At 51.0% G+C, this 24,351-nt stretch overlaps 1 protein-coding gene across 3 annotated transcripts in view; it reads left to right on the top strand.

Annotated features, from left to right (window-relative positions):
• The window catches only part of LOC127586694 (phospholipid scramblase 2-like), a 156,998-nt gene that overhangs the window by 22,304 nt on the left and 110,343 nt on the right, over positions 1–24,351 (top strand). Inside the window, exons 4-8 of one of the 3 annotated variants that reach the window (XM_052044838.1) lie at positions 1,844–1,886; positions 2,607–2,827; positions 10,600–10,761; positions 12,189–12,350; positions 17,429–20,009. In XM_052044838.1, the coding sequence (XP_051900798.1) occupies positions 1,844–1,886; positions 2,607–2,827; positions 10,600–10,761; positions 12,189–12,350; positions 17,429–17,488 (648 nt within the window). In that variant the 3' untranslated portion in view covers positions 17,489–20,009. Of the gene's footprint in view, positions 1–1,843; positions 1,887–2,606; positions 2,828–10,599; positions 10,762–12,188; positions 12,351–17,428; positions 20,010–24,351 lie in introns of those variants that run through there. The other 2 variants (XM_052044839.1, XM_052044840.1) reach the window with 2 other exon arrangements.

Here is a 24,351-nt window from a genome sequence, read left to right as displayed (position 1 = left end):
GCGGGAAACTGGGGTTGACTTTTTGAACGACGTACAATGCTGAGGGACTGACTGGCCTTCTCGTGCTGCTTTCACTGGTGCTTCTTCTCCCACCTGCAGAATCCTGTTGGTGTTTTCCTCTTCCGTCAGATCGCCCTTTGATCTTCTAAGATTGCTTGGGAACCTGGAAAAGTTGGACAGGCTGGGCTTGTGTTTAGGAGAGGGGATTTGATTGCAGCACATCAGATCCTGAGGGGTCTCGATAGGGTGGGTGCGGGGACGATGTTTCCTCTTGTGCGAGAATCAAGGGGTCACGTTAAAAATAAGGAGCTGCCCACTTGAGATGGAGGCGAGGCAAAATATTTTCTCTCCAAGCCTGGTGAGACTTGAATTCTCGTCCTCAAAGGGTGGTGGGAGCAGAGTCTGGGAGTAGTCTTGAGACAGAGGGAGGTTTGTTCTTGACAAGCAAGGAGTGGAAAGGTTGCAGGGGTGGATGGGAACGCGGAGTCAAGGCTACAGCTTGGGTCACCTGTGATCTGAGCGGGTCAGCCAGCAGCCGGGGAGGGCAATGGACAAGTCGACGTTTCGGGTCGAGGCCCTTCGTCTGGACTGGCAGTCCTGATTAGGGACCTTGAGCTCGTGTGCACTTCTCGCCACGGATGCTGCCTGACCCGCTGAAGCCAGAAGCTTGTCTTTTTTTTGCTCCAGATTCCAGCATCTGCAGCCTCCTATGTTAACTATGAGTTAACATCTTACTGAGGGTTAGAGAGTTGTACAGCACAGAAACAGGCCCTTCAGCCCTGCTCGTAGAAAGCATCCTATCCGGATGTATCATGGCTTGGTACAACAACTGCTCTGCTCAGGATGGCAAGAAACTGAAGAGAGTTGTGGACACAGCCCAGTGCATCACGGACACCAGCCTCCCCTCCTTGGATTCTGTCTTTACCTCTCGCTGCCTTGGCGAAGCAGCCAGCATAATCAAAGACCCCACCCACCCGAGTCATTCTCTCTTCTCTCCTCTTCCATCAGGTAGAAGATACAGGAGCCTGAGGGCACGTACCACCGGGCTCAAGGACAGCTTCTACCCCACTGTGATAAGACTATTGAACGGTTCCCTTATACGATGAGATGGACTCTGACCTCACAATCTACCTTGTTGTGACCCTGCACCTTATTGCACTGCACTTTGTCTGTAGCTGTGACACTTTACTCTGTACTGTTATTGTTTTTACCTGTACTACCTCAATGCATTCTGTACTAACCCAATGTAACTGCACTGTGTAATGAATTGACCTGTACGATCGGTATGCAAGACAAGTTTTTCACTGTACCTCGGTACAAGTGACAATAATAAACCAATACCAATACCATGCCGACCATCACATCTATCTGAACTAGTCCCAGTTGCCCACGTTTGGCCCATATCCCTCTAAACCTTTCCTATCCATGCACCTGTCCAAGTGTCGTTCAAACTTTGTAATTGTACCCCCCTCTACCACTTCCTCTGGCAGCTCGTTCCATGTACCTGGAACAAGGAGGCACTTAACCGAAGCTGCCTCCCCTGGCTGGAGAATGTTGATGTCGTGTCTGGACCAGGGAGGGACCATTCAGCCCATTCCTTCACTCAAAGCTCACTCAATCTCTCTCCCAGTGGACTGGAGGTACCTGGCTGTGGAGTCGGTTCAAGGTTGAGGTTGAGAGGTAGAGGAACGGAGGAGTGCAGGCCGGGAAGGGGGAGCTGAGGCCCGGGATGATAGAAGGGCGGTGCAGATTCGAGGGGTCAGGTGGCCTCCGCCCGCTCCCACTGGTCACGGTTCCGGGTCCTCGTTCTGTGCTCAACCTGCCGTCTGATTTTTGTTTGCAGATCGACCAAGTCCTTGTCCATCAGAAGGTGGAGGTGATGGAAGGTAGGACCAGCAATGTCTCCAGCTCTTGGCTGGGCCCAGCCCTCTGTGAGCACCCCCCGCCTCGGTTCGGGGGGGGGGGGCAAAGGGGGGGGGGTGGTCTCCGACCCGTTGGCCTGGGGGGAGTAGAGTTGGGTGTAGAGTCGCAGGTTGCTATGGAAATGGCTTTGGTCGCCACCCGGCTCAGAAACTCTCTGTCCATTTAACACGGGACCAGCCACCCCAGCTGAGGTCCGAGTGGACAATAGTGGCACGACAGGGGAGGGGGAGGGTGTTCCCATAATCATCCCATTGGCAACCTGACCCCAGTGACGGCTCTGTTGCTAGGGGCAACGGCTGCCCTAAACTATTGGGTCAAGGCTTCTTTAAGGATGGGGAGAGACCTGTGGGGTCAAGGGTCATTCAATAATAGGGGGAGATCCTGGGGCAAAGGGTATATTCAATGATGGGGAAGGTCAGGGGTCAATCTATGAAGGGAAAAGATGCCAGGGGTCAAGGGTCATTCAATGAATGGGAGAGACTACTGGGGTGAGGGGTCAATGGTCAAGGGTTATTTAATGATGAGGAGAGACCCCTGGGGTCAGGGGTCCATTAATGAGGGAAGTGGGGAGAAGCCAGAGATTTTCCCCTGAGCTGAAGGAGCTGAGACAGGGCGGCGGTGACTTTAAGCGGTGGGGTGGTCCGAGCGGGGTCCCTTTAACCATTCCCACGTGCCTCCTCCAGCCCTCGTGCGCTTTGAGACCAAGAACAAGTACGTGATCAAGAACAGCCTGGGCCAGAAGATTTACAGCGCCAAGGAGAAGAGCGACTGCTGCACACGCAACTGCTGCGGCTCGCTGCGGTACTTCCACATGAAGCTGATGGACAACTCCGACAGAGAGGTCATCCACCTCGTGCGGCCCTTCAAGTGCGTCAGCTGCTGGTTCCCCTGCTGCCTCCAGGAGGTGGGTGAGAGGGCTGGTGTCCATGGCCAACGGCCTTGGCTTCCTAGGGGTTACTCATCTCCATAGGATAGACTCAGAGTGTGGGCCCTATGATTGGATGGATTCCAGACCTCAGGGCTTTTTGATTGGATGGATATTCCAGACCTCAGCGGTTTTTTTGATTGGATGGACTCCAGAGCTCAGGGCTCTGATTGGATGGATTCCTGAGCTTGGGGGCCCTTTGATTGGATGGATTCCAGAGGTCAGGATCTTTGGATGGATTCCTGAGCTTGGGGGACCTTTGATTGGATGGATTCCAGAGCTCAGGGCTCTTTGATTGGGTGGATTCCTGAGCTCAGGGGCCCTTTGACTGGATGGATTGCAGAAAATGTAAATAAAGGTATGAAGCATAGTGCAAATCCAGAGTTAGTAAAAACTAAAATGTCAAAGCTTGACAATCTTAATTTGAATGGACGTAGCATTTGCAATAAACATATGACTTAACAGCACAGATAGCAACATGTGAGTGTGATCTAACAGCTATTACAGAGATGTGGTTGCAGGGTGACCAGGACTGGGTGCTCAGAATTCCAGGATGTTCCCAAAGAACAGACCAAAGGAGAAAGGAGGTGGAGTCATCTCGTTAGTTAAGGAAGATGTCAGACCAGTGTTGAGTTGTGATATAGAGGCAGTGATAATATTGTAGAACCGATTTGGGTTAAAATCGTGAATAGCGGGGAAAAGAAGATAGTGGTAGTAGCCTATAGGTCCTCAAAGTGTGACCTTTCGAGAGGGCAGAATGTAAATGGGGAAATATCTAGGGCTTGTTTGAAGGGCACTGCAATTGTGATGGGTGATTTACTGGGCATATTCATTGGGCTAGCTAACCTGGCAAGGGTGTCGGAGAAGAATTTGTGGAGAGCGTTAGGGATTGCATCTTGGAACCTTCCTGGTTTGGTCATGAGTAAGGAGGAAAGTTTACTAAGTGGTCTTGTGGCTAGACTAGACAGTGTAGAAAGTTATGAAGAATTACAAGGAGATCTTGATCAGCTGGGTATGTGGGCTGAGGATTGACAAATGGCTTTCAATCCAGATAAATGTGAGGTGTTGCATTTTGGGAGATTATACAGTGAATGGTAGGGCCTTAGGGAGTGTTATGGAACAGAGGGACCTAGGAATGCAAGTGTATAGTTCACTGAAAGTGGCATCACAGGCAGATAGGGTGGTGAAGAGGATGTTTGGCACATTGATCTTCATCAGTCAGGGCATTCAGTATAGGAGTTGGGAAGATACGTTGCAGTTATATAAGACATTGGTGAGGCCGCACTTGGAGCACTGTGTACAGAGTTGGTCGCCCTGCGATAGGAAAGATGTTATTGAACTAGAAAGAGCGCAGAAAAGATTTAGCAAGATGTTGCCAGGACTTGGGGGCCTGAGTTACAAGGAGAGGTTGCGTAGACTAGGACTTTATTCCCTGGAACGTAGGAGATTGAGGGGTGACCTGATAGAGGTGTATAAGATCATGAGGGGCATAGACAGGGTGAAGGCACGTCGTCTTTTTCCTCAGGGAGGGGGTGCTAAGAACAAGAGGGCATAGGTTTAAGATCAGAAGCGAGAGATTTAGGATAAGATAAGATATCTTTATTAGTCACATGTACAGGGAAACACACAGTGAAATGTATCTTTTGCGTAGAGTGTTCTGGGGGGCAGCCCGCAAGTGTCGCCACGCTTCCGGCGCCAGCATAGCACGCCCGCAACTTCCTAACCCATACGTCGTTGGAATGTGGGAGGAAACCGGAGCACCCGGAGGAAACCCACGCAGACACGGGGAGAACGTACAAACTCCTTACAGACAGCGGCGGGAATTGAACCTGGGTCGCTGGTGCTGTAAAGCGTTATGCTAACCGCTACACTACCATGCAGCTTCTTCATGCAAAGAGTGGTGCATATTTGGAATGAGCTGCCAGAAATAGTGGTTGAGGTGGGCACATTAGCAATGTTTAAAAGCCATCTAGATAAGTCCATGGATAGGAGAGGTTTATAGAGGGCTATGGGTCAAACACAGGCAGATGGAACTAGCTCGCTGGGCAACACAGTCGGCATAGACATGTTTCCATGCTGCGTGACTGTAAAGATTGCCAAGGAATAGTGACCACAGGAAAATTGCAGATGCAGTTTGAGGGTGACCACAGGACCAAAACCACTGTCTTCATCTTACAAATGGGCAGTTATAATGGTTTGGAGGAGAACTTGGAAAATAAGCCAAGAAACAGGTCAGTAGATGAACAGTGGCAGATCTGGTCTGTAACACTCAGAAAAAATTTATCCCAGTTAAAAAGAGGGATTCTGTGAGAAAGAGGCACAATCTGTGGTTAACAAAATCGGTCAAGGGTAATGTTAAATTGAAAAGTAAGACAGATCAAGTAGCAAGAGCTGGTGGTGGATCAGAGGACTGGGAAATTTTTAGTTTCCAGCCACAAAAGACTAAAAAACTCAGAAAAAGGGAGAAAATTGATTTTAAGAGAAAACTTGTGTGTAAAACAGAGTTTCTGTGGGTTAGTAAATAGGAAGTAGGAGGCTAAGGTTGGGGTGGCATCTCCTGAGAATGAAGCTGGTGAGGGCAGACACGGTAGTGTAGCAGTTAGCATAACACTATTACAGCGCCAGTGACCTGGGTTCAAATCCGGCCACTGTCTATAAGGAGTTTGTACGTTCTCCCCATGTGTCTGCGTGGGTTTCCTCCGGGTGCTCCGGTTTCCTCCAACATTCCAAAGACGTACAGGTTAGGAAGTTGTGGGCACGCTATGTTGGCGCCGGAAGCGTGGCGACACTTATGGGCTGCCCCCAGAACACTCTACGCAAAAGATGCATTTCACTGTGTGTTTCGATGTACATGTGACTAATAAAGATATCTAAGTAACTAAAGGAAAGACAGCAGATTTGTTAAATCGATTCTTTTGTATCAGTCTTCACCGTGAAAGACATTGCGAATAGCCCAAAGATAACAGATGGGCTGATTTCAATCAACCGGGAGGAACTTGTAGAAATCCAAATCCCAAGACGTAAAGTATTAGAGAAACTCACGGGGCTAAAGGTGGATAAATCTCAGGGACTCAATGGCATGCGCCCAAGGGTTTTAAAGGAATTGGCTGCAGAGATAGTGGACCCATTGGTTGAAAATTCTCGACCCTCGCTAAACTCCAGGAGGTACCAGAAGGTTGGAAAACAGCCAACATGACTCCAGTGTTCACAAAAGGAGGAAGACAGAGGCAAGGAACTATAGGCCAGTTAGTTTAACATCTTTTGTTGACAAGTTCACAATAATCAGAGAAGAAGTAACTAATCATTTAGGAAAGCTGAATAAACCTGGTCGACAGGGTTTTATGAAAGTGAGAGTCATGGGAAAAGGCCCTTTGGCCCAACTCGTCCATGCTGACTAAGGTGCCTACCTGAGTTAATCCTGTTTGCCCACATTTGGCCCATAGCCCTCTAAACCTTTCCTATCCGTGTACCTGTCCAAATGTCGTTTAAACACTGTAATTGTACCTGCCTCAACCACGTCCTCTGGCAGTTCGTTCCATATTAGACCACACTTAAAGTATTGTGTTCAGTTCTGGTCGCCTCACTATAGGAAGGATGTGGAAGCTTTAGAGAGGGTGCAGAGGAGATTTACCAGGATACTGCCTGGATTAGAGAAGATGTCTTATGAGGAAAGGTTGAGCGAGCTGGGGCTTTTCTCTTTGGAGCGACGGAAGATGAGAATCGATTTGATAGAGGTGTATAAGATTATGAGGGGCGTAGATAGAGTGGACAGCCAGCACCTTTTACCCAGGGCAGCAATAGCGAATACCAGAGGACATCCGTTTAAGGTGAGTGGAGGAGAGTTTAGGATAGGTTTTTTACACAGAGTGGTGGGTGTCTGGAACACACCGCCTGGGGTGGTGGTAGAGGCTGATACAATAGGGACATTTAAAAGACTCTTAGATAGGATGTAAGAAAAATGGTTATGGGCTGTGTAGGAGGGAAGGGTTAGATTGATCGTGGAGTAGGTACGACATTAGGGGCTGAAGGGCCATACCATTCCGTGTCCTATATTCCATGAAACATTGTCCATTTCCATCCAGAGGTTCTGCCCGACCCACTGAGTTCCTCCAGCTTCTCTGTGTGTTGCTGTTGAAATAAATGGGTCCTTTTCAGACTGGGTGGGGGGTGTAACTTGTGGAGTACCCCAGGGATCAGTTGTTGGCCCTCAGTTGTTCCCTATTTACATTAATGAAGTGGAGGAGGGAACAAAATATAAGCTTTCCAAGTTTACCAATCATACAAAAAGAGGCGGAAGGGCGTGTTGTCATAAGGACATTGTGATTCTTGCAATGGTTTCAGATACAACTGAGTGCTTGGGCAAAATCCTGGCAAATGGAACTTAATGTGGGGAAGTGTGAGGTCCGGCACTTTGGTAAAGAGGAAGCAAAAGGTGGATTATTATCTGAATGTATTCCTTGGAGTTTAGGAGAATGAGGGATGACCTTATTCAAACATAGAAGATCCTACGCGGAGATGTTGAGGTGTTTCCACTAGTGGGGGAGTCACGAACAAGGGGACATAGTTACAAGATAAGGGGCAGTCATTTAAAGCTGGAGGTGCTTAGAAATGTCTTCTCTCAGAGGGTGGTAAATCTCTGGAATTCTCTTCCCCTGAGGGTGGTGGAGGCCAGATCTATGCCAACTGTGTTTCCTGGCGAGCTCGTCCCATCTGCCTGCGTTTGGCCTACAGCCCTCCGAACCTCCCCTATCCGTGTATGCGTCCATCCAATATTTGAAAGATCGAGGAATTGAGGGTGACAGGGAACTGGGTCAGAAGAGGAGTTGAGGCCAAGTGTTTCATCATCCATGATCGTAGTGAATGACGGGACAGGCTTGAGGGGCCAAGTGGCCTACTCCTGCTCCTATTTCCTTGTGACGCTGTGTGAGGGTGCTTTATCATAGAATCATAGAACGGTACAGCACAATACAGGCCCTTCAGCCCACAATGTTGTGCCGACCTTTAAACCTCACCTAAGCCTATCTAACCCCTTCCTCCCACATATCCCTCTATTTTAAATTCCTCCATATGCTTATCTAACAATCTCTTGAATTTGACCAATGAACCTGCCTCCATCACCACCCCAGGCAGCGCATTCCATGCCCCAACCACTCTCTGGGTAAAAAACCTCCCTCTGATATCTCCCTTGAACTTCCCACCCATTACTTTAAAGCCATGCCCTCTTGTATTGAGCATTGGTGCCCTGGGAAAGAGGCACTGACTGTCCACTCTATCTATTCCTCTTAATATTTTGTACATCTCTATCATGTCTCCCCTCATCCTCCTCCTCTCCAAAGAGTAAAGCCCTAGCTCCCTTAGTCTCTCCTCATAATGCATACTCTCTAAACCAGGGAGCATCCTGCTTTAATTGGTTAGACTCCACAGACGTAGGCACTGTTTGACCTGCTGACTTTCTCCATAAATAAAAAGAGGAAATGCTGGTACTTTTTAAAAATTGGTGAGGGTTCCCGACCTTTTATCTGTTGGGCAATAGCGCACCACTAACTGGGTGAAAACATTTCTCTCTCAGCCTTCCTCAAAGGCTCGCGGTCGCCGGCCTCTCCTCTTCTACCAGTTTCCCCGGAATGCCAGGCCTCTTGTACAGTCACACCGTGACTGAATTCAGGAGCTGTTGGAAACACTCAGCAGGTCAGACAGTGTCTGCAGAGGGTGAAGCGGCCCACATTTTGGGTTCTGAGACTCTTCTGCAGAACTGGGAGATGCGTTAGTTTTCAGTGGGAGAGAAGGTGGGGAAAGGATGTGCAGAGATGCCTCCCCCACCTTCCCTCCCACTGAAAACTAACATTTCTCTCTCTTTCCCGGGGAATGTCGGTGATAGGACGAGTTGAAATGACTTAATGGAAGTTGTTGTCAGGATATTGAGTACTTGTCCTTTGGAATGAGTTGTTTGACGGTGGGATCTGCCCACCAGGGTAGACTTGCACCAGTTAGATAAGAAAAACTGAGCCACAACCCGATATAGAAATGGAAAATGCCGGACCCGAAACATTGGTTGTTCTTTCTCCACCGCTGCTGCCTGTATTTTTAGCATTCGCTGTTTTTATTTTAGTTCCTTTCCGTGGACCAGTTCTGATGAAACGCACTTCCCCCACCTAACCTAACCCCTTCCTCCCTCTTTCCGAATTCTCTTCTCTCCCGCCCAAACAATGTTCAGTTGAAAGCGGAGCCACCACATTCCTTCCGAGCCGCTTGTTGCTAGGTGGGGCCTAGTGAGTGACTCAGGGCCTCCCTTGTGTAGGAGCAGCTGGGTGCACTTTGGAGGGTGTGGGTTGGGTTGCGAGGACTTAAGACTTTTGTCGGTGTCTCACAGATGTATGTTTGCAACCATAGAATATCCCAACGTCAGTGTTTTTAAACAATGCTTTTCATCTTGATCTGACTCAGGCTGCAGATGTCTTTCCAGTGAGACGTTGCCTTGGGACTGGATATTGGCCCAGTACCAGGATTGTTCTTGCAGCTGACTTATTAGAGATGTTGGCAATATGAGGAGAAACCATTACCACTGCCACTGACAGAACAGGTGGCCCAGTGGGTAGAGCCGCTGCCTCACAGCTCCAGAGACCCGGGTTCGATCCCGACCTCTGGCATTGTGTGTGTGAGTGCGTGTGTGGAGTTTGCACCTTCTCCCTGCGACCGCGTGGGTTTCCCCCGGGTTCTCCGGTTCCCTCCCACATCCCAGCGACGTGCGGGGTCGACGGGTTAATCGACCGCTGTAAATTGTAGAACCTGGGGGAGAGTTGATGGGAATGTGGGGAGAATGAAGTGAGATCGGAGCAAGTGGGTGGTCGATGGTCGGCACGGACTTGGTGGGCCGAAGGGCCTGTTTCCGTGCCGTGTGACGCTCTCTGAGGTTGAGGGGGTAGGTATTGTACAGAGGAAAACAGTCGGGAGTGAGATGGTTCAAAAGATGAAAACATTAAACAGTAAAACAGAAAATGTTACGGCCCAGATGGTTTAACATTGAGCCAGTGGACTGTTGAGGTGAAGGTTCATGGATGGTAAATGCCCACTCCTTGGGCATGTTGTTGGGACAATCCGACTGTGAGGGGGTCGAAGCTGCCCTCTGTGGAAGTGCTGGCAGGTCTACAGGGGTCCTGAGAGGGAGTTAGGTTGGTAATTGGTTACTATTGTCACATGTACCAGGACACAATGAAAAACTTTGTTTTGCGTGCCATCCAGACAGATCAATCCCTACATAATTATACTGAGGTAGTACAAAAGACAGAAAGAATGCAGGATATAGTGTTACAGTTACACACAAGGTGCAGTGCAGACAGACCATAGGGTGCAAGGGCCACGAGGAGGTAGATTGGGAGATCATCTTTATTATACAAGAGGTCCGCTGAGGGGCGGGATACAAGCTGCCCTTGAGCCTGGTGGTAGTTCTCAAGTTCGTGTATCTTGTGCCCGATGGGAGGAGGGAGAATGCCCGGGGTGGGACGGGTCCTCGATTATGTTGGCTGCTTTCCCGAGGCAGCGGGAAGTGGAGACGGGATTCCACGGAGGGGAGGCTGGTTTGCGTGACGGACTGTGGGCCGTGTCCACAACTCTCCGCGACTTCTCGCGGTCCCGGGCAGAGCAGTTGCCGTGCCAAGCCGCGATGCGTCCAGACAGGATGCTTCCTGTGGTGCGTCCGTAAACCGGACTCCAGCTCCTCAGACCATCCATTTCCACCCTCTCTTCTCCAACAGCTGGAGGTGCAGTCGCCCCCGGGGACCACCATCGGCTACGTGAAGCAGACCTGGCACCCGTTCCTGCCCAAATTCTCCATCCAGAACGTGGAGAGGGAGACGGTCCTGAGAGTGGTGGGGCCCTGCTTCGCCTGTAACTGCTGCGGGGACATCGCCTTCGAGGTGAGGAGGAGGAGACAGGGATATGGTGGGATGGGGTTGTGCAGTGGGTTGGGGTCAGAGGGGACGGCGTGAGGTCAAAGGGTGAGGACCACGGTGCAACGGAAGCTGAGCAGCACGACGAGGCTTGGTTAGAGGCAACTTATCTCGTTCGCAGCCAGCATTTATTCCCCGTCACTAACTGCACCTCGATGGGGTGGGGGTGAACCGCCCCCTCACGCCGCTGCAGGCCTTCTGGTGAAGGTGTTCCCACCGTGCTGTTGGGGAGGGAGTTCCGGGGTTTAACAATGGCGGTGGGTTTACAAGTCATGGTGGTGTGAGACCTGGGGTGGGGGTGGGGGTGGGGGTGGGGGGGGAAGGGTGTGGAACCTGCGGGCAGTGGTGCTCCCCTGCACCCGCTGCCCTCGTCCTTCCTGGTGGGAGAGGTGGTGGGTTTGGGAGGAATCAGGGAGTGTTACAGTGAGGGGTGAGGGGTGTGTCAGTGTTACAGTGAGGGGTGCGGGATGTGTCAGTGTTACAGTGAGGGGTGAGGGATGTGTCAGTGTTACAGTGAGGGGTGTGGGGTGTGAGTGTCACAGTGAGGGGTGCGGGGTGTGTCAGTGTTACAGTGAGGGGTGCGGGATGTGTCAGTGTTACAGTGAGGGGTGAGGGATGTGTCAGTGTTACAGTGAGGGGTGTGTCAGTGTTACAGTGAGGGGTGTGGGGTGTGTCAGTGTCACAGTGAGGGGTGCGGGGTGTGTCAGTGTTACAGTGAGGGGTGAGGGATGTGTCAGTGTTACAGTGAGGGGTGTGTCAGTGTTACAGTGAGGGGTGTGGGGTGTGTCAGTGTCACAGTGAGGGGTGTGGGGTGTGTCAGTGTCACAGTGAGGGGTGAGGGGTGTGTCAGTGTTACAGTGAGGGGTGTGGGGTGTGTCAGTGTCACAGTGAGGGGTGAGGGGTGTGTCAGTGTTACAGTGAGGGGTGTGTCAGTGTTACAGTGTGGGGTGTGTCAGTGTTACAGTGTGGGGTGTGTGTTACAGTGAGGGGTGTGTCAGTGTTACAGCGAGGGGTGCGAGGTGTGTCAGTGTTACAGTGAGGGGTGCGAGGTGTGTCAGTGTTACAGCGAGGGGTGGGGGGTGTGTCAGTGTTACAGTGAGGGGTGTGTCAGTGTTACAGCGAGGGGTGTGGGATGTATCAGTTACAGTGAGTGGTGTGTCAGTGTTACAGTGAGTGGTGTGGGGTGTGTCAGTGTTACATTGAGGAGTGTGGGGTGTATCAGTGTTACAGTGAGGGGTGTGGGGTGTGTCAGTGTTACAGTGAGGGGTGTGTCAGTGTTACAGCGAGGGGTGTGGGGTGTGTCAGTGTTACAGTGAGGGGTGTATCAGTGTTACAGTGAGGGGTGAGGGGTGCACCAGTATTTTGCTCACACACCCCTGTCCATGCGGGTAAAGGTGAAGCCCCCGGATGAATCGAGGAACATCGGCCGGATCAGCAAGCAGTGGAGTGGTCTGGCCAAGGAGGTTCTGACAGACGCGGATAATTTCGGCGTGCAGTTCCCGATGGACCTGGACGTAAAGATGAAGGCCACACTGTTGGGAGCCTGCTTTCTCATTGTACGTATCGGCGCACGGCGCTCTGTGGACTGTGTCCCATGGGGATGAATACAGCCCCTTAGGTGCTGTGCACCTGGCTGAGATTGTGTTCTGTTCCCTTCTCCCTGATGGGCATAGACCCCCCTCACATCCATTGTGCCTGTACTGTCCGTGTGTCTGAGGTACACACAGACCGTCTGTCACTGATACAGTCCATGTGTCTGAGGTACACACAGACCCGTCTGTCACCGATACAGTCCGTGTGTCTGAGGTACACACAGACCCGTCTGTCACCGATACAGTCCATGTGTCTGAGGTACACACAGACCCGTCTGTCACCGATACAGTCCGTGTGTCTGAGGTACACACAGGCCCGTCTGTCACCGATACAGTCCGTGTCTGAGGTACACACAGACCCGTCTGTCACCGATACAGTCCATATGTCTGAGGTACACACAGACCCATCTGTCACCGATACAGTCCGTGTGTCTGAGGTACACACAGACCCATCTGTCACCGATACAGTCGTGTGTCTGAGGTACACACACCCCTCCATGGTTCAATCGCCTCCTGTGGTAAACGCTGATTTTATGGGACATTGGATTCGGGGTGAAGTGGGTGAACAGTTCGCCGCTTTGGGTGTCACAGAGACACACACCACTGAAACAGGCGCATTGGCCCATTGAGGCCATGCTGACCATCAACCATCCATTTACACCGATCCCATTTCATTCTCCCATCAACTCTCACCCCCCCCCACCCCCCAGACCCTACCCCTCGCCCACACACCTGGGGGGCAATTTACAGCAGCCAGTTAACCCACCGACCCCGCATGTCGTTGGGACATTGAAGGGGAACCGTAGCATCCGGGGAAAACCCACGCGGTCACAGGGAGAACGTGCAAACTCCGTGCACACACACATGCGCACACACACGCGCGCGCACACACACACACACACACACACAGTGCCGGAGGTCGGGATTGAACTCAGGTCTCCAGAGCCGTGAGGCAGCGGCTCTACCCGCTGCGCCACTATGCAGCTCATTCAGCTCTTCGAGCCTACCCCACCATCCAGTAGATTCCTAGCTGATCTGACCTCACATTCTCTCCCACCCACCAGTAACCTTTCACCGTCTTGCTTCACAAGAAGCTTCTCCCTCGGCCTTTGAAACGTTCCCAGACTCTGCTTCCCCCACCCTTTGAGGAAGAGAGTTCCAAAGACTCTCAACTCTCTGCAAGAAAAAAAATTCACCACATCTCTTTCTTAAACAGTCAACTCCTTATTGTTAACTGGTGACCTCTCGTTCTGTATTCTCCCACAAGAGGAAACACCCACCCTGCCGAGACATAGAACATAGAACATTACAGCACAGTACAGGCCCTTCGGCCCATAATGTTGTGCCAACATTTTATCCTGCTTTAGGATCTATCTAATCCTTCCCTCCCACATAGCCCTCCATTTCTCTATCATTCATGTGTCTATCTAAGAGTCTCTTAAATGTCCCTAATGTATCTGCCCCCACAACCTCTGCTGGCAGTGTGTTCCATGCACTCACCACTCTCTGTAAAAAAAAACTTACCCCTGACATCCCCCTTATACCTTCCTCCAATCACCTTAAAATTATGTCCCCTCGTGTTAGCCATTGTCACACTGGGGAGAAGTCTCTGACTGTCACTCGATCTATGCCTCTTATCATCTTGTACACCTCTATCAAGTCACATCTCATCGTCCTTCTCTCCAAAGAGAAAAGCCCTACTTCACTCAACCTATCCTCATAAGACATGCTCTCCAATCCTGGCAGCATCCTGGTAAATCTCCTCCGCACCTTCTCTAAAGCTTCCACATCCTTTCTATAATGAGGCAACCAGAACTGAACACAATACTCCAAGTGTGGTCTAACCAGAGTTCTATAGAGCTGCAACATCACCTCACGGCTCTTGAACTCAATATCCCGACTAATGAAGCCAACACTCCATACGCCTTCTTAACAACCCTATCGATCTGCGCAGCAGCCTTGAGGGATCTGTGGACGTGGACCCCAAGATCCCTCTGTTCCTCCACACTGCTAAGAGTCCTGCCATTAGCCTTGTATTCTGCCTTCAAATTCGATCTCCCGAAGTGTATCGCTTCACACTTTTCCAGGTTGAACTCCATCTGCCACTTCTCTGCCCAGCTCTGCATTCTATCAATATCCTGTTGTAATCTACAGCAACCTTCTACACTATACAAAACACCACCAAACTTATCATCAGCAAACTTACTGATCCACTCTTCCACATCCTCATCCAAGTCATTTATAAAAATCACAAAGAGCAGGAGTCCCAGAACAGATCCCTGTGGAACACCACTGGTCACCGACCTCCAGGCAGGATACGCTCCATCTACCACCACCCTCTGTCTTCTATGGGCGAGCCAATTCTGAATCCACACAGCCAAGTTTCCCTGGATCCCTGGAAAGCCTCCTGACTTTCTGAGTGAGCCTTCCATGAGGAACCTTATCAAACGCCTTACTAAAATCCATGTACACCACATCCACTGCTCAACCTTCATCAATGTGCTTTGTCACATCCTCAAAGAATTCAATCAGGCTCGTGAGGCACGACCTGCCCCTCACAAAGCCATGCTGACTGTCCCTAATCAGCCTACGCTTCTCCAAATGCCCATAAATCCTGTCTCTAAGAATCTTCTCCAGTAATTTGCCCATCATTGACTCACTGGTCTGTAATTCCCAGGGTTATCCCTACTCCCTTCCTTAAACAAAGGAACAACATTTGCCACAACAATCATCTGGCACTACTCCTGTGGCCAGTGAGGATGCAAAGATCTTTGCCAAAGGCGCAGCAATCTCTTCCCTCGCTTTGTAATAACCTTGGATATATCCTGTCCGGCCCTGGTGACTTATCTGTCCTAATGTTTTTCAAAAGTTCCAGCACACCCTCTTTCCTCATGTCGACATGCCCTAGCGTATCAGCCTGTCATACGCCATCCTCACAAACGTCAAGGTCTCTCTCTCTGGTGAATACTGAAGCAAAGTATTCATTAAGGACCTCCCCTACCTCCTCTGATTCCAGGCACATGTTTCCTCTTTTATCCCTGATCGGTCCTACCCTCACTCTAGTCATCCTCCTATTCTTCACATACGTGTAGGACGCCTTGGGGTTTTCCTTGATCCTACTCGCCAAGGCCTTCTCATGCCCCCTTCTAGCACTCCTAAGTCCATTCTTAAGGTCCCTCCTGGCTACCTTGTAACTCTCCAGAGCCCTGTCTGATCCTTGCTTTCTAAACCTCAGGTAAGCTTCTTTCTTCCTCTTGACAAGATATTCGACATCTCCTGTCAACCACGGTTCCTTCACTCTGCCATCCTTACCCTGCCTCACTGGGACAAATCTATCCAGAACCCCATGCAAATACTCACTAAACAACCTCCACAATTCTGTTGTGCACTTTCCCAATAACATCTGTTCTTAATTTACACTCCTGCCTCAAAGCATCATAATTTCCCCTCCCCCAGTTAAATACTTCCCCTCTCCAAGGCTATGGTAAAGGTCAAGGAGTTATGGTCATTATCTCCAAAATGCTCTCCTACCAAGAGATCTGAAACCTGATCAGGCTCATTGCCTAGTACCAGGTCCAGTATGGCCTCTCCTCTAGTCGGCCTGTCCACGCACTGTGTCAGGAATCCTTCCTGGACACTCCTAATAAACTCCGCCCCATCTATCCCCTTTATATTAAGGAGGTGCCAATCAATGTTAGGGAAGTTGAAATCAGCCATGACAACAACCCTTTTAGTTTTGCACCTCTCCAAAATCTGCCTCCTGATCAGCTCCGCAGCGTCTCTGTTGCTATTGGGAGGGGTCTGTAGAATGCTCCCAATAGAGTGATCGCTCCCTTCCTGTTTCTGGCTTCCACCCACACTGAGTGGACGATCCCTCCTGGACATCCTCCCTTCCTACAGCTGTGATACTGTCCCTGATCAGCAAAGCCCCTCCCCCATCTCTTTACCTCCGCCCCTGTCCCTTTTGAAACATCTAAACCCCGGAATATCCGGCAGCCATCACATCTCTGTAATGGCTACCATGTCATAGTTTCGCATACTTACCCATGCTATAAGTTCATCACCCTTGTTCCTGATACATCTTGCATTAAAGTAGACACACTTCAGCCCATCCAACTGACTGCAATTTTGCCCTTTCAACTGCCTGTCCTCCCTCACAGTCTCTCTACATGCTGCATCTACTTGTACACTAAATGCACTAACCTCTGACCTATCACTCTGGTTCCCATCCCCCTGCCAGACTAGTTTAAACCCCTCAAGAGCTTGTGCTTCAATCAAATCCCCTCTCACTCTTCTGAACTGCAGTAGCTACCAGCCCAGTTTGTCCAACCTTTCCTCAGAAGACCTCCTGCTCATTCCAGGTATCTGTCGAGTAAGCCTTCTCTGAACTGCTTCCAACACACCAATGTCTGTCCTTAGATGTTGATCCAAGTTGTAGAGCATAGAACTGTACTGCACAGGAACAGGCCCTTCGAACAGGAAGTATATTGGAGACCATTACAGCCAGGGGAGTGGAGAGACGACCCCAAACGTGATCCATATCCCTCCATCCCCTGCATACGCAGCCTCTTAAACACTGCTATCATATCTGCCTCCACCGCCAGCCCCGGCACCTACCGCGCTCTGTGTAAAAAAAAAACCAGCTCCCGCACATCTCCCTTAAACTTTCCCCCTCTCACCTTAAATACATGCCCTCTAGTACTTGACATTTCTACCCTGCGGAAAAAAGATTCTGCCTACTCTATCTACGCCTCTCATAATCTTATAAACTTCTATCAGGTCTCCCCTCAGCCTCCAACAATCCAGAGAAAACATCCCAAATCTGGTCCAACCTCTCCTTAAGTTCATGCCAGCATCCCGATGAACCTCTTCTGCACCCTCTCCAAAGCCTCCACATCCTGTAATGGGGCGACCAGAACTGCACGCGATACTCCAAGTGCGGCCGAGCCAAAAAGTTTTATACAAGTCAATCCAACGTCTACTGTAAGGAGGTCCCTGACCTGATGCCAGGTAACCACACGTCTCCTTACCTATTCCTGCAGGATTTCATCTTCTTTGAGCGAGGGAGGGGCAGAACGCAGAGGGATGGAGTGTGGCAGTAACTTCGTCCTGCCAGCGAGGAGGCGCTCCATGTGTGTGTATGTCCTTCTGAAGAGACCCTGACTTGGACTGCTGGAGGTTGGAAGGGCACCGAGTTGTCACCAACTTTACAATTCACAATAGTTTACACAAAACCCGGGAGCAATCCCATTGTGCGCTAGGATCGTTCTCGACTTTTGGTTCAGCGGGAGAGCGCGTGGGGAGATCTGGCTATTCAGCTGTTGCGACGGAACCGGCTCGACTGAGGCGTACCGGCCACGCTTGTTACTTCTAATGGTCCTTCGCTGCCTCTTCCCCCCCCCCCCCCCCACCCCACCCCACCCCCAAAAAAAACCACCAGGCGCAGCCACCATTCCCAAAAATGGACCCTCTCTACATCAGATCCAAAGGGTCAGTGTGGAGATGTTTCCAGGGGTTGGGAGAGTCTCAATCGAGGGGATGGGGTGAGGTGGTGGTCATTTAACACTGAGGTGTGTGGGGACTTCTTCTCACAGAGGGGGGAGGTCTCTGCCCTGGAGAGGGTTGTGGAGGTGGGATCACCGGGGGGGAATTAAAGGGGGATAAATATTTGGAAGATCGGGAGATCGAGGGCGATGGGGAACTGGGAAAGAGGGGGAGAGGAGGCATGGGATTGTACTGAATGGCGGGGTAGGAAGGGCTCAAAGGGCCGCGTGGCGGTACGCCTCTCCTAGTCTGTGGACTGTGGCGGAAACCATGCTGGCCTTTGGCCTGAAGGTCGACGTCTCCCGCTCCGCAGCGCCGACCCAGTCCGCTGGCCCAGCTGTGCAGAACTAAATGGTGGTAGGGCAGGTGAGGAGGGTGGGGAGATGTGGTACACCCTCTGGTGGTGTTCCCCGCACGCCCCTCACCATCCACCCATCCTGTTCACCCAGCGGGGTGGGTGGGACCACGCGAGAGTGAGGGTCGGGGTTGGGTTTCCTGCTTGGGACTGAGTTGCCTGACACTTCTCCTTGGAGGGTGGAGCAAGGACCCGGTGCAGTGGGGAGGGTGAATGTTTCACTGTGTGTGACTGTACAGTCTGTTCATTGGGCAGTGTAAGGGTTAATCACTGTACAGTCTGTTCATTGGGCAGTGTAAGGGTTAATCACTGTACAGTCTGTTCATTGGGCAGTGTAAGGGTTAATCACTGTACAGTCTGTTCATTGGGCAGTGTAAGGGTTAATCACTGTACAGTCTGTTCATTGGGCAGTGTAAGGGTTAATCACTGTACAGTCAGTTTATTGGGCAGTGTAACGGTTAATCACTGCAACTGTACAGTAAGTTTATTGGGCAGTGTAAGGGTTAATCACTGCTGTTTATTGGTCAATGTAAGGATTAATCACTGTACAATCAGTTTATTGGGCAGTGTAAGGGTTAATTACTGTTCAGTCAGTTTATTGGGCAGTGTAACAGTTAATCACTGCAACCGTACAGTAAGTTTATTGGGCAGTGTAAGGGTTAATCACTACTGTTTATTGGTCAATGTAAAGGTTAATCACTGTACAGTCACTTTAATGGGCAGTGCAAGGGTTAATCACTGACTACAGTATCTGACAATGTAAGGGTTAATCACTGACTACATACCTGGAAGTGTAAGGGTTACTCACTGACCACTATCTGGCAGTGTAAGGTTTAATAACTGACTCCAGTACCTGGCAGTGTAAGGGTCACTCACTGACCACAGTACCTGGCAGTGTAAGGGTTAATCACACCGCTGTATCTGGCAGTGTAAGGGTTAATCACTGACCACAGTACCTGGCAGTGTAAGGGTGACTGGGGCAGTGTCTGCACGGACTGTTTGATCAGCAGTACAAGAGGTGCAGTGCAGAATTCCCAGGCCTGCAAACCAACTCTGGCTGACACTTTGAAGTGTAACATTGAAGCGGCTGTGGGGACGGTGCAATGCTGAAGTGAGGCCCCAGTTTCACCACCTTCTGAAGGTCGGGGCCCTTGTTTTGTTGAGAGTTTAAACACCAAAGTTGAAGCTCCCGAGTTCTTTGCCCAATTTCAGGCACCAGAGCAGGAACTGACACCCGTGTCAGGGGTGGATCACGCAAGATCTCCCAGTGAGCGAGAAACGCCTCGTGGTTCAAACTATGGGGCTTCTCTCTGCATGTGAGGAGGAGGCATGAATATTACTTTCCTGCCACATCTCCTGTCTTTACTCCTGGGTTCGATCCTGACCTCCGGCGCTGCCTCTGTGTGTGTGCGTGCGTGCGTGTGTGTGTGTGTAGTTTTCACATTCTCCCTGTGACCGTGTGGCTTTCCCCCGCGTGCTCTGGTTCCCTCCCACATCCCAACGACGTGCGGGGTCGGTGGGTTAATCGGCCGCTGTTGAATTGCCCCCCTGGTGTGTGGGTGAGGGGTAAAATCTGGGGGGAGTTAATGGGAATGTGGGGAGAATGGATTATGGGGAATTCAGTGTGGAATATGATTGATAGGATTGCTCTGACAGTCGGCATAGACTCGAGGGGCCGAATGTCCTCCTTTTATGTTGTAAGAATATATGAAATATGAAATCTCTCCATCTGCCAACTCGTACTACTTTCTCACCATTTACATTGATGTTTCTCTACCTCCCGAAGTAAACAAGACTCAGATAAATGAAAAATAAATGAAAACTGCAGATGCTGAAACAAAAGCAGAACATTCTGGAAGCACTCAGCAGGTCAGGCAGGTCTGTGGAGAGAGACACAGAGTTAATGTTGCAGGTGGAAGACACTCTGAGAATCAAAGTTTGGGCGAAGGGTGTTTGACCTGAGGCGTTAACTTTGTTTCTCTCTCCACAGGTGCTGCCTGATTTGCTGAGTGTAGCCAGCATTTTCTGGTAATTGGTTTATTATTGACACATGTACTGAGATGTAGTGAAAAGCTTCTGTCTGTCTGCCATCCAGACAGATCATACAACATATAAGTACGTCAAGGCAGTACAAAAGGAAAGCAGAATGCAGAATATAGTGCTACAGTTACAGAGAAAGTGCAGTGCAGGCAGACAATAAGGTGCAAGGGCCACGACGAGGTAGATTGTGGGATATTTATTGTACAAGAGTCTGATAACAGCGGGATAGAAGCTGTGCTTGAGCCTGGTGGTACGTGCTCTCAAGCTTTTGTATCTCCTGCCTGATGGGAGGGGAGAAGAGAGAATGTCCGGGGTGGGAGAGGTCCATGATTATGTCGGCCGCTTTGCCGAGGCAGCGGGAAGTGTAGACGGAGTCCACAGAGGGGAGGCTGGTTTGTGTGACGGACTGGGATGCGTCCACAACTCTCTGCAGTTTCTTGCGGTCCCGGGCAGAGCAGTTGCCGTACCAAGCCGTGATGCATCCGGATAGGATGCTTTCTGTGATGCATCTGTAACAATCGGTGAGGGTCGTCGGGGACAAGCCGAATTTCCTTAGCCTTCTGAGGAAGGGTTCTCTTTCTCCCAACCACTTGTGACTTTGCATTCCCTCCCCCCCCCCCCCACCTCATTCTCTCACCCTGCGTCCTATCATCAGTGTACCGGGACACCCCGCACTAGCCTATGTTATCGCAGTGGTTAATTAACGTGGTCAAGGGTCTGATGACCGAGTCTGCGCCTCTCCAACACTAACAGCACGCCCGTCTCTTCTGGCTCCAAAAACAAGGGAGAGAGAACCCGGTGGAAGATGAGGAAGGGAGGGCGACAGGGGAGAGGGCGGAGGGTGGGAAGGAAGGGTTTGCGGGAAGGCAGGGAGAGAGGGAGGGTTTGGGAGAGTGAGGGAGGCGGGGAGAGTGTGGGGGAGGAAGGGGAAGAGAGTGGAGGAGGGAGGGATTTGGGGGGAGAGGGGGAAAGAGGCGAGGAGAGAGTGAGGGGCGAAAGGGAAGGGTTTGGAAAGAGTGCAGGAAGATAGGGTTTGGGGAGAGAGGGAAGGGAGGGGGAGTTGGGAGAGGGGAGGGGGTAGGGGAAAGAGGGAAGGGCTTGGGAGAGTGTGGCGGAAGGAGGGGAGAGGGGAGAGTGCAGGACGAGAGGAGTGAGTGTGGCTGTGGTGAGAGTGCAGGAAGGGGAGAGGTACAGTACCTGGGGAGGAGCGGGGCAGAGCGACTCTGGAGCCCAAGAACAAATGAAAATTAGAAAGGGTGATGCCAACCAAGGGAGGGCGGTGGTGATAATGAGGCAGGAGGGAGATCGGTGAGCAGAAGGGGTGGATTGAGGAGCCCGGTCGTTGGACAGCCAGCAGCCAGGGAGTGAGGGGAGATGGTGACCACCCACCATCCCAGCCCGTCCAAGGGAACCTCCCACCTACTGGTACAAAAGGATTCCCTCTCCCGACTCCCAATCTGACCTTCCTCCACAGACCGAGGACTAGAATGGTTCTGTTGGATGGCGACGTGGCCCCCGCTGTGGGGTGGGGGGACCCCCTCCTCCCCCCCCACCCCAGGCCCAACGTTCCGGGCTTCCGAGATGTGTTCGACTGGAGCTCCGCGTCCCTCACCGCCCCTCCTGGGTACCCGGGTGGGATCCGAACCTCTCCACCAGACAATGGTGTTCGACTCAGGATAAGACAGGACATGGGGACCCTGACCAGCCATGAACCCCCTCACTAATGGCTCGAGTTGGCAGGGGGATGGACTCCGATTGGCTGTGCCCCTGGGACCCTCATCTTCATTGCAAGATTGAATAATTCTCAACACTTATTTCCTCCAATATTTTTTATAACTAATAAAGTTGCAGAAACTGTGTTTAGTTCTGGTTGCCTCATTATAGGAGGGATGTGGAAGCTTTGGAGAGGCTGCAGAGGAGATTTACCAGGATGCTGCCTAGATTGTAGGGCATTCCTTATGAGGATAGGTTGAGTGAGCTAGGGCTCTTCTTTGGAGAGAAGGAGGCTGAGAGGTGACTTGATAGAGGTGTACAAGATGATAAGAGGCAGAGATCGAGTGGACAGTCAGAGACTTTTTCCCAGGGCGACAATGGCTAACACGAGGGGGCATAATTTTAAGGTGATTGGAGGAAGGTATAAGGGGGATGTCAGGGGTAAGTTTTTTTTTTACAGAGTGGTGGGTGTGTGGAACGCACTGCCGGCAGAGGTTGTGGGAGCAGATACATTAGGGACATTTAAGAGACTCTTAGATGCACACATGAATAATAGAGATATGGTGGGCTACGTGGGAGGGAAGGGTTAGATAGATCTTAAGCAGGATAAAATGTCGGCACAACATTGTGGGCCGAAGGGCCTGTACTGTGCTGTAATGTTCTATGTTCTAAGTACAGAGTCACACAGCACAGAAGCAGGCCTTTTGGCCCAACTGGTCCATGCTGACCAAGATGCCCATCTAAGCTGGTCCCTTTTGCCTGCATGTGGCCCATATCCCTCTAAACCTTTCCTATCCACGTACCTGTCCAAGTTTCTTGTAAATGTTGTTAATGTACCTGCCTCACCCACTTCCTCTGGCAGCTCGTTCCATATACTGACCACCCTCTGGGTGAAAACCTTGCCCCTCAAATCCCCTTTAACCCTTAGACCCATGCCTTCTAGTTTTATACTCCCTTACCCTGTGATCATCCACCTTATCAATGCCCCTCGTGATTTTATAAACCCCTAAGGTCACCCCTCAGCTTCCTTCGCTCCAGGGAGAACAGTCCCAGCCTATCCAATCCCTAATCACATTCCCTAATCCATTCCTTAATCGCCTCCTTCAGTGACAGAACTGCACACAATATCCCAGTTTAGATTATTTTTGACACCCGGCTGTGCATGGGATCTGGCTGTGCACCAGAAAGTGGCTGTGATTTCCTGCCTTCCCTCTGGAAAACTGTCAAGCGCTGCGGGGTGCCTGGAGATTGGGAAAGTCTGGCCAACTCCTCCCGTCTCCTCCGGACTGACAGGCAAAGGCGGCGTTCCCTCTCTCTGCCAGCTCCCTACCCAGTACTGGGATCTTCCGGGAAGCTGCTGTCAGCTGTGGCCGGGGGTGGCATCAAGGGGAGATGGAGGCATGCATGGGGCAGAAGGGGCATTTACACACACACACACACACACACACACACACAAGCAAACACACTGATACATACACACAATAATACACACACTCTGACACACACACACACACACACACACTGACATGCACACTGAAAAACACAAACACTGTCACACAAACACACACACACACACTGGCAGATGCAGACACACACAAAGGAACCCCACTCTTGACACAGATTCACACAAACACACTCATGCACATGCATCATCTGACACGGAGACACGTTTACACAGCCTCTCACACACTATGCACTTTAATACATGCATCTCACACACGGTCACAGATGCATTCACATGCACACGCCTGCACACCGTCCACACTCTGACATTGACAGAAGCACAGATACGCAGACTGTGAGTAGGGTGAACCAGACACTGAGCCGTCGGGACTTCAGCATAGTCGGATAGTGGATAGTTAGATCGTTACTGTACGAACAGTCGGGGCCACCGTTCTCATTCTGCCCGGTCGAGGAAGGAGAAAGCGCTCACTAGATACTGGCACCTAAAGAGTTAAACAATGGGCCCAGGCTGGGTTAACATCTGTGGACAAGTTCCCCCCAACATTGCACTATAGATGCCCACCACCACCTCCCAGGGGGGCAACTAAGGATGGGCAATAAACCCTGGCCTTACTGGTGAAGCCCACATCGCGTCAGAAAAAGAAATCTAACTGCATGGCGGAACAGGATCCTCCTCCTAAAAGCCCCTTCAGCACAACGTCACCCTTTGAGAGGGGAGGGGTGTGTGTGTGTGTGTGTGTGTGTGTGTGTGTGTGTGTGTGTGTGTGTGTGTGTGTGTGTGTGTGTGTGTGTGTGTGTGTGTAACGTCTTGATTGCAACCCCCTCTGGGCGTACAATGCTCCAAGCTCT

The sequence above is a fragment of the Pristis pectinata genome, chromosome 37 (assembly GCF_009764475.1).
Source record: "Pristis pectinata isolate sPriPec2 chromosome 37, sPriPec2.1.pri, whole genome shotgun sequence".
Taxonomy (NCBI): Eukaryota; Metazoa; Chordata; class Chondrichthyes; order Rhinopristiformes; family Pristidae; genus Pristis; species Pristis pectinata.
The sequence above is the reverse complement of the archived record's forward strand: the minus strand, read 5'-3'. Positions and strand labels throughout refer to the sequence as shown.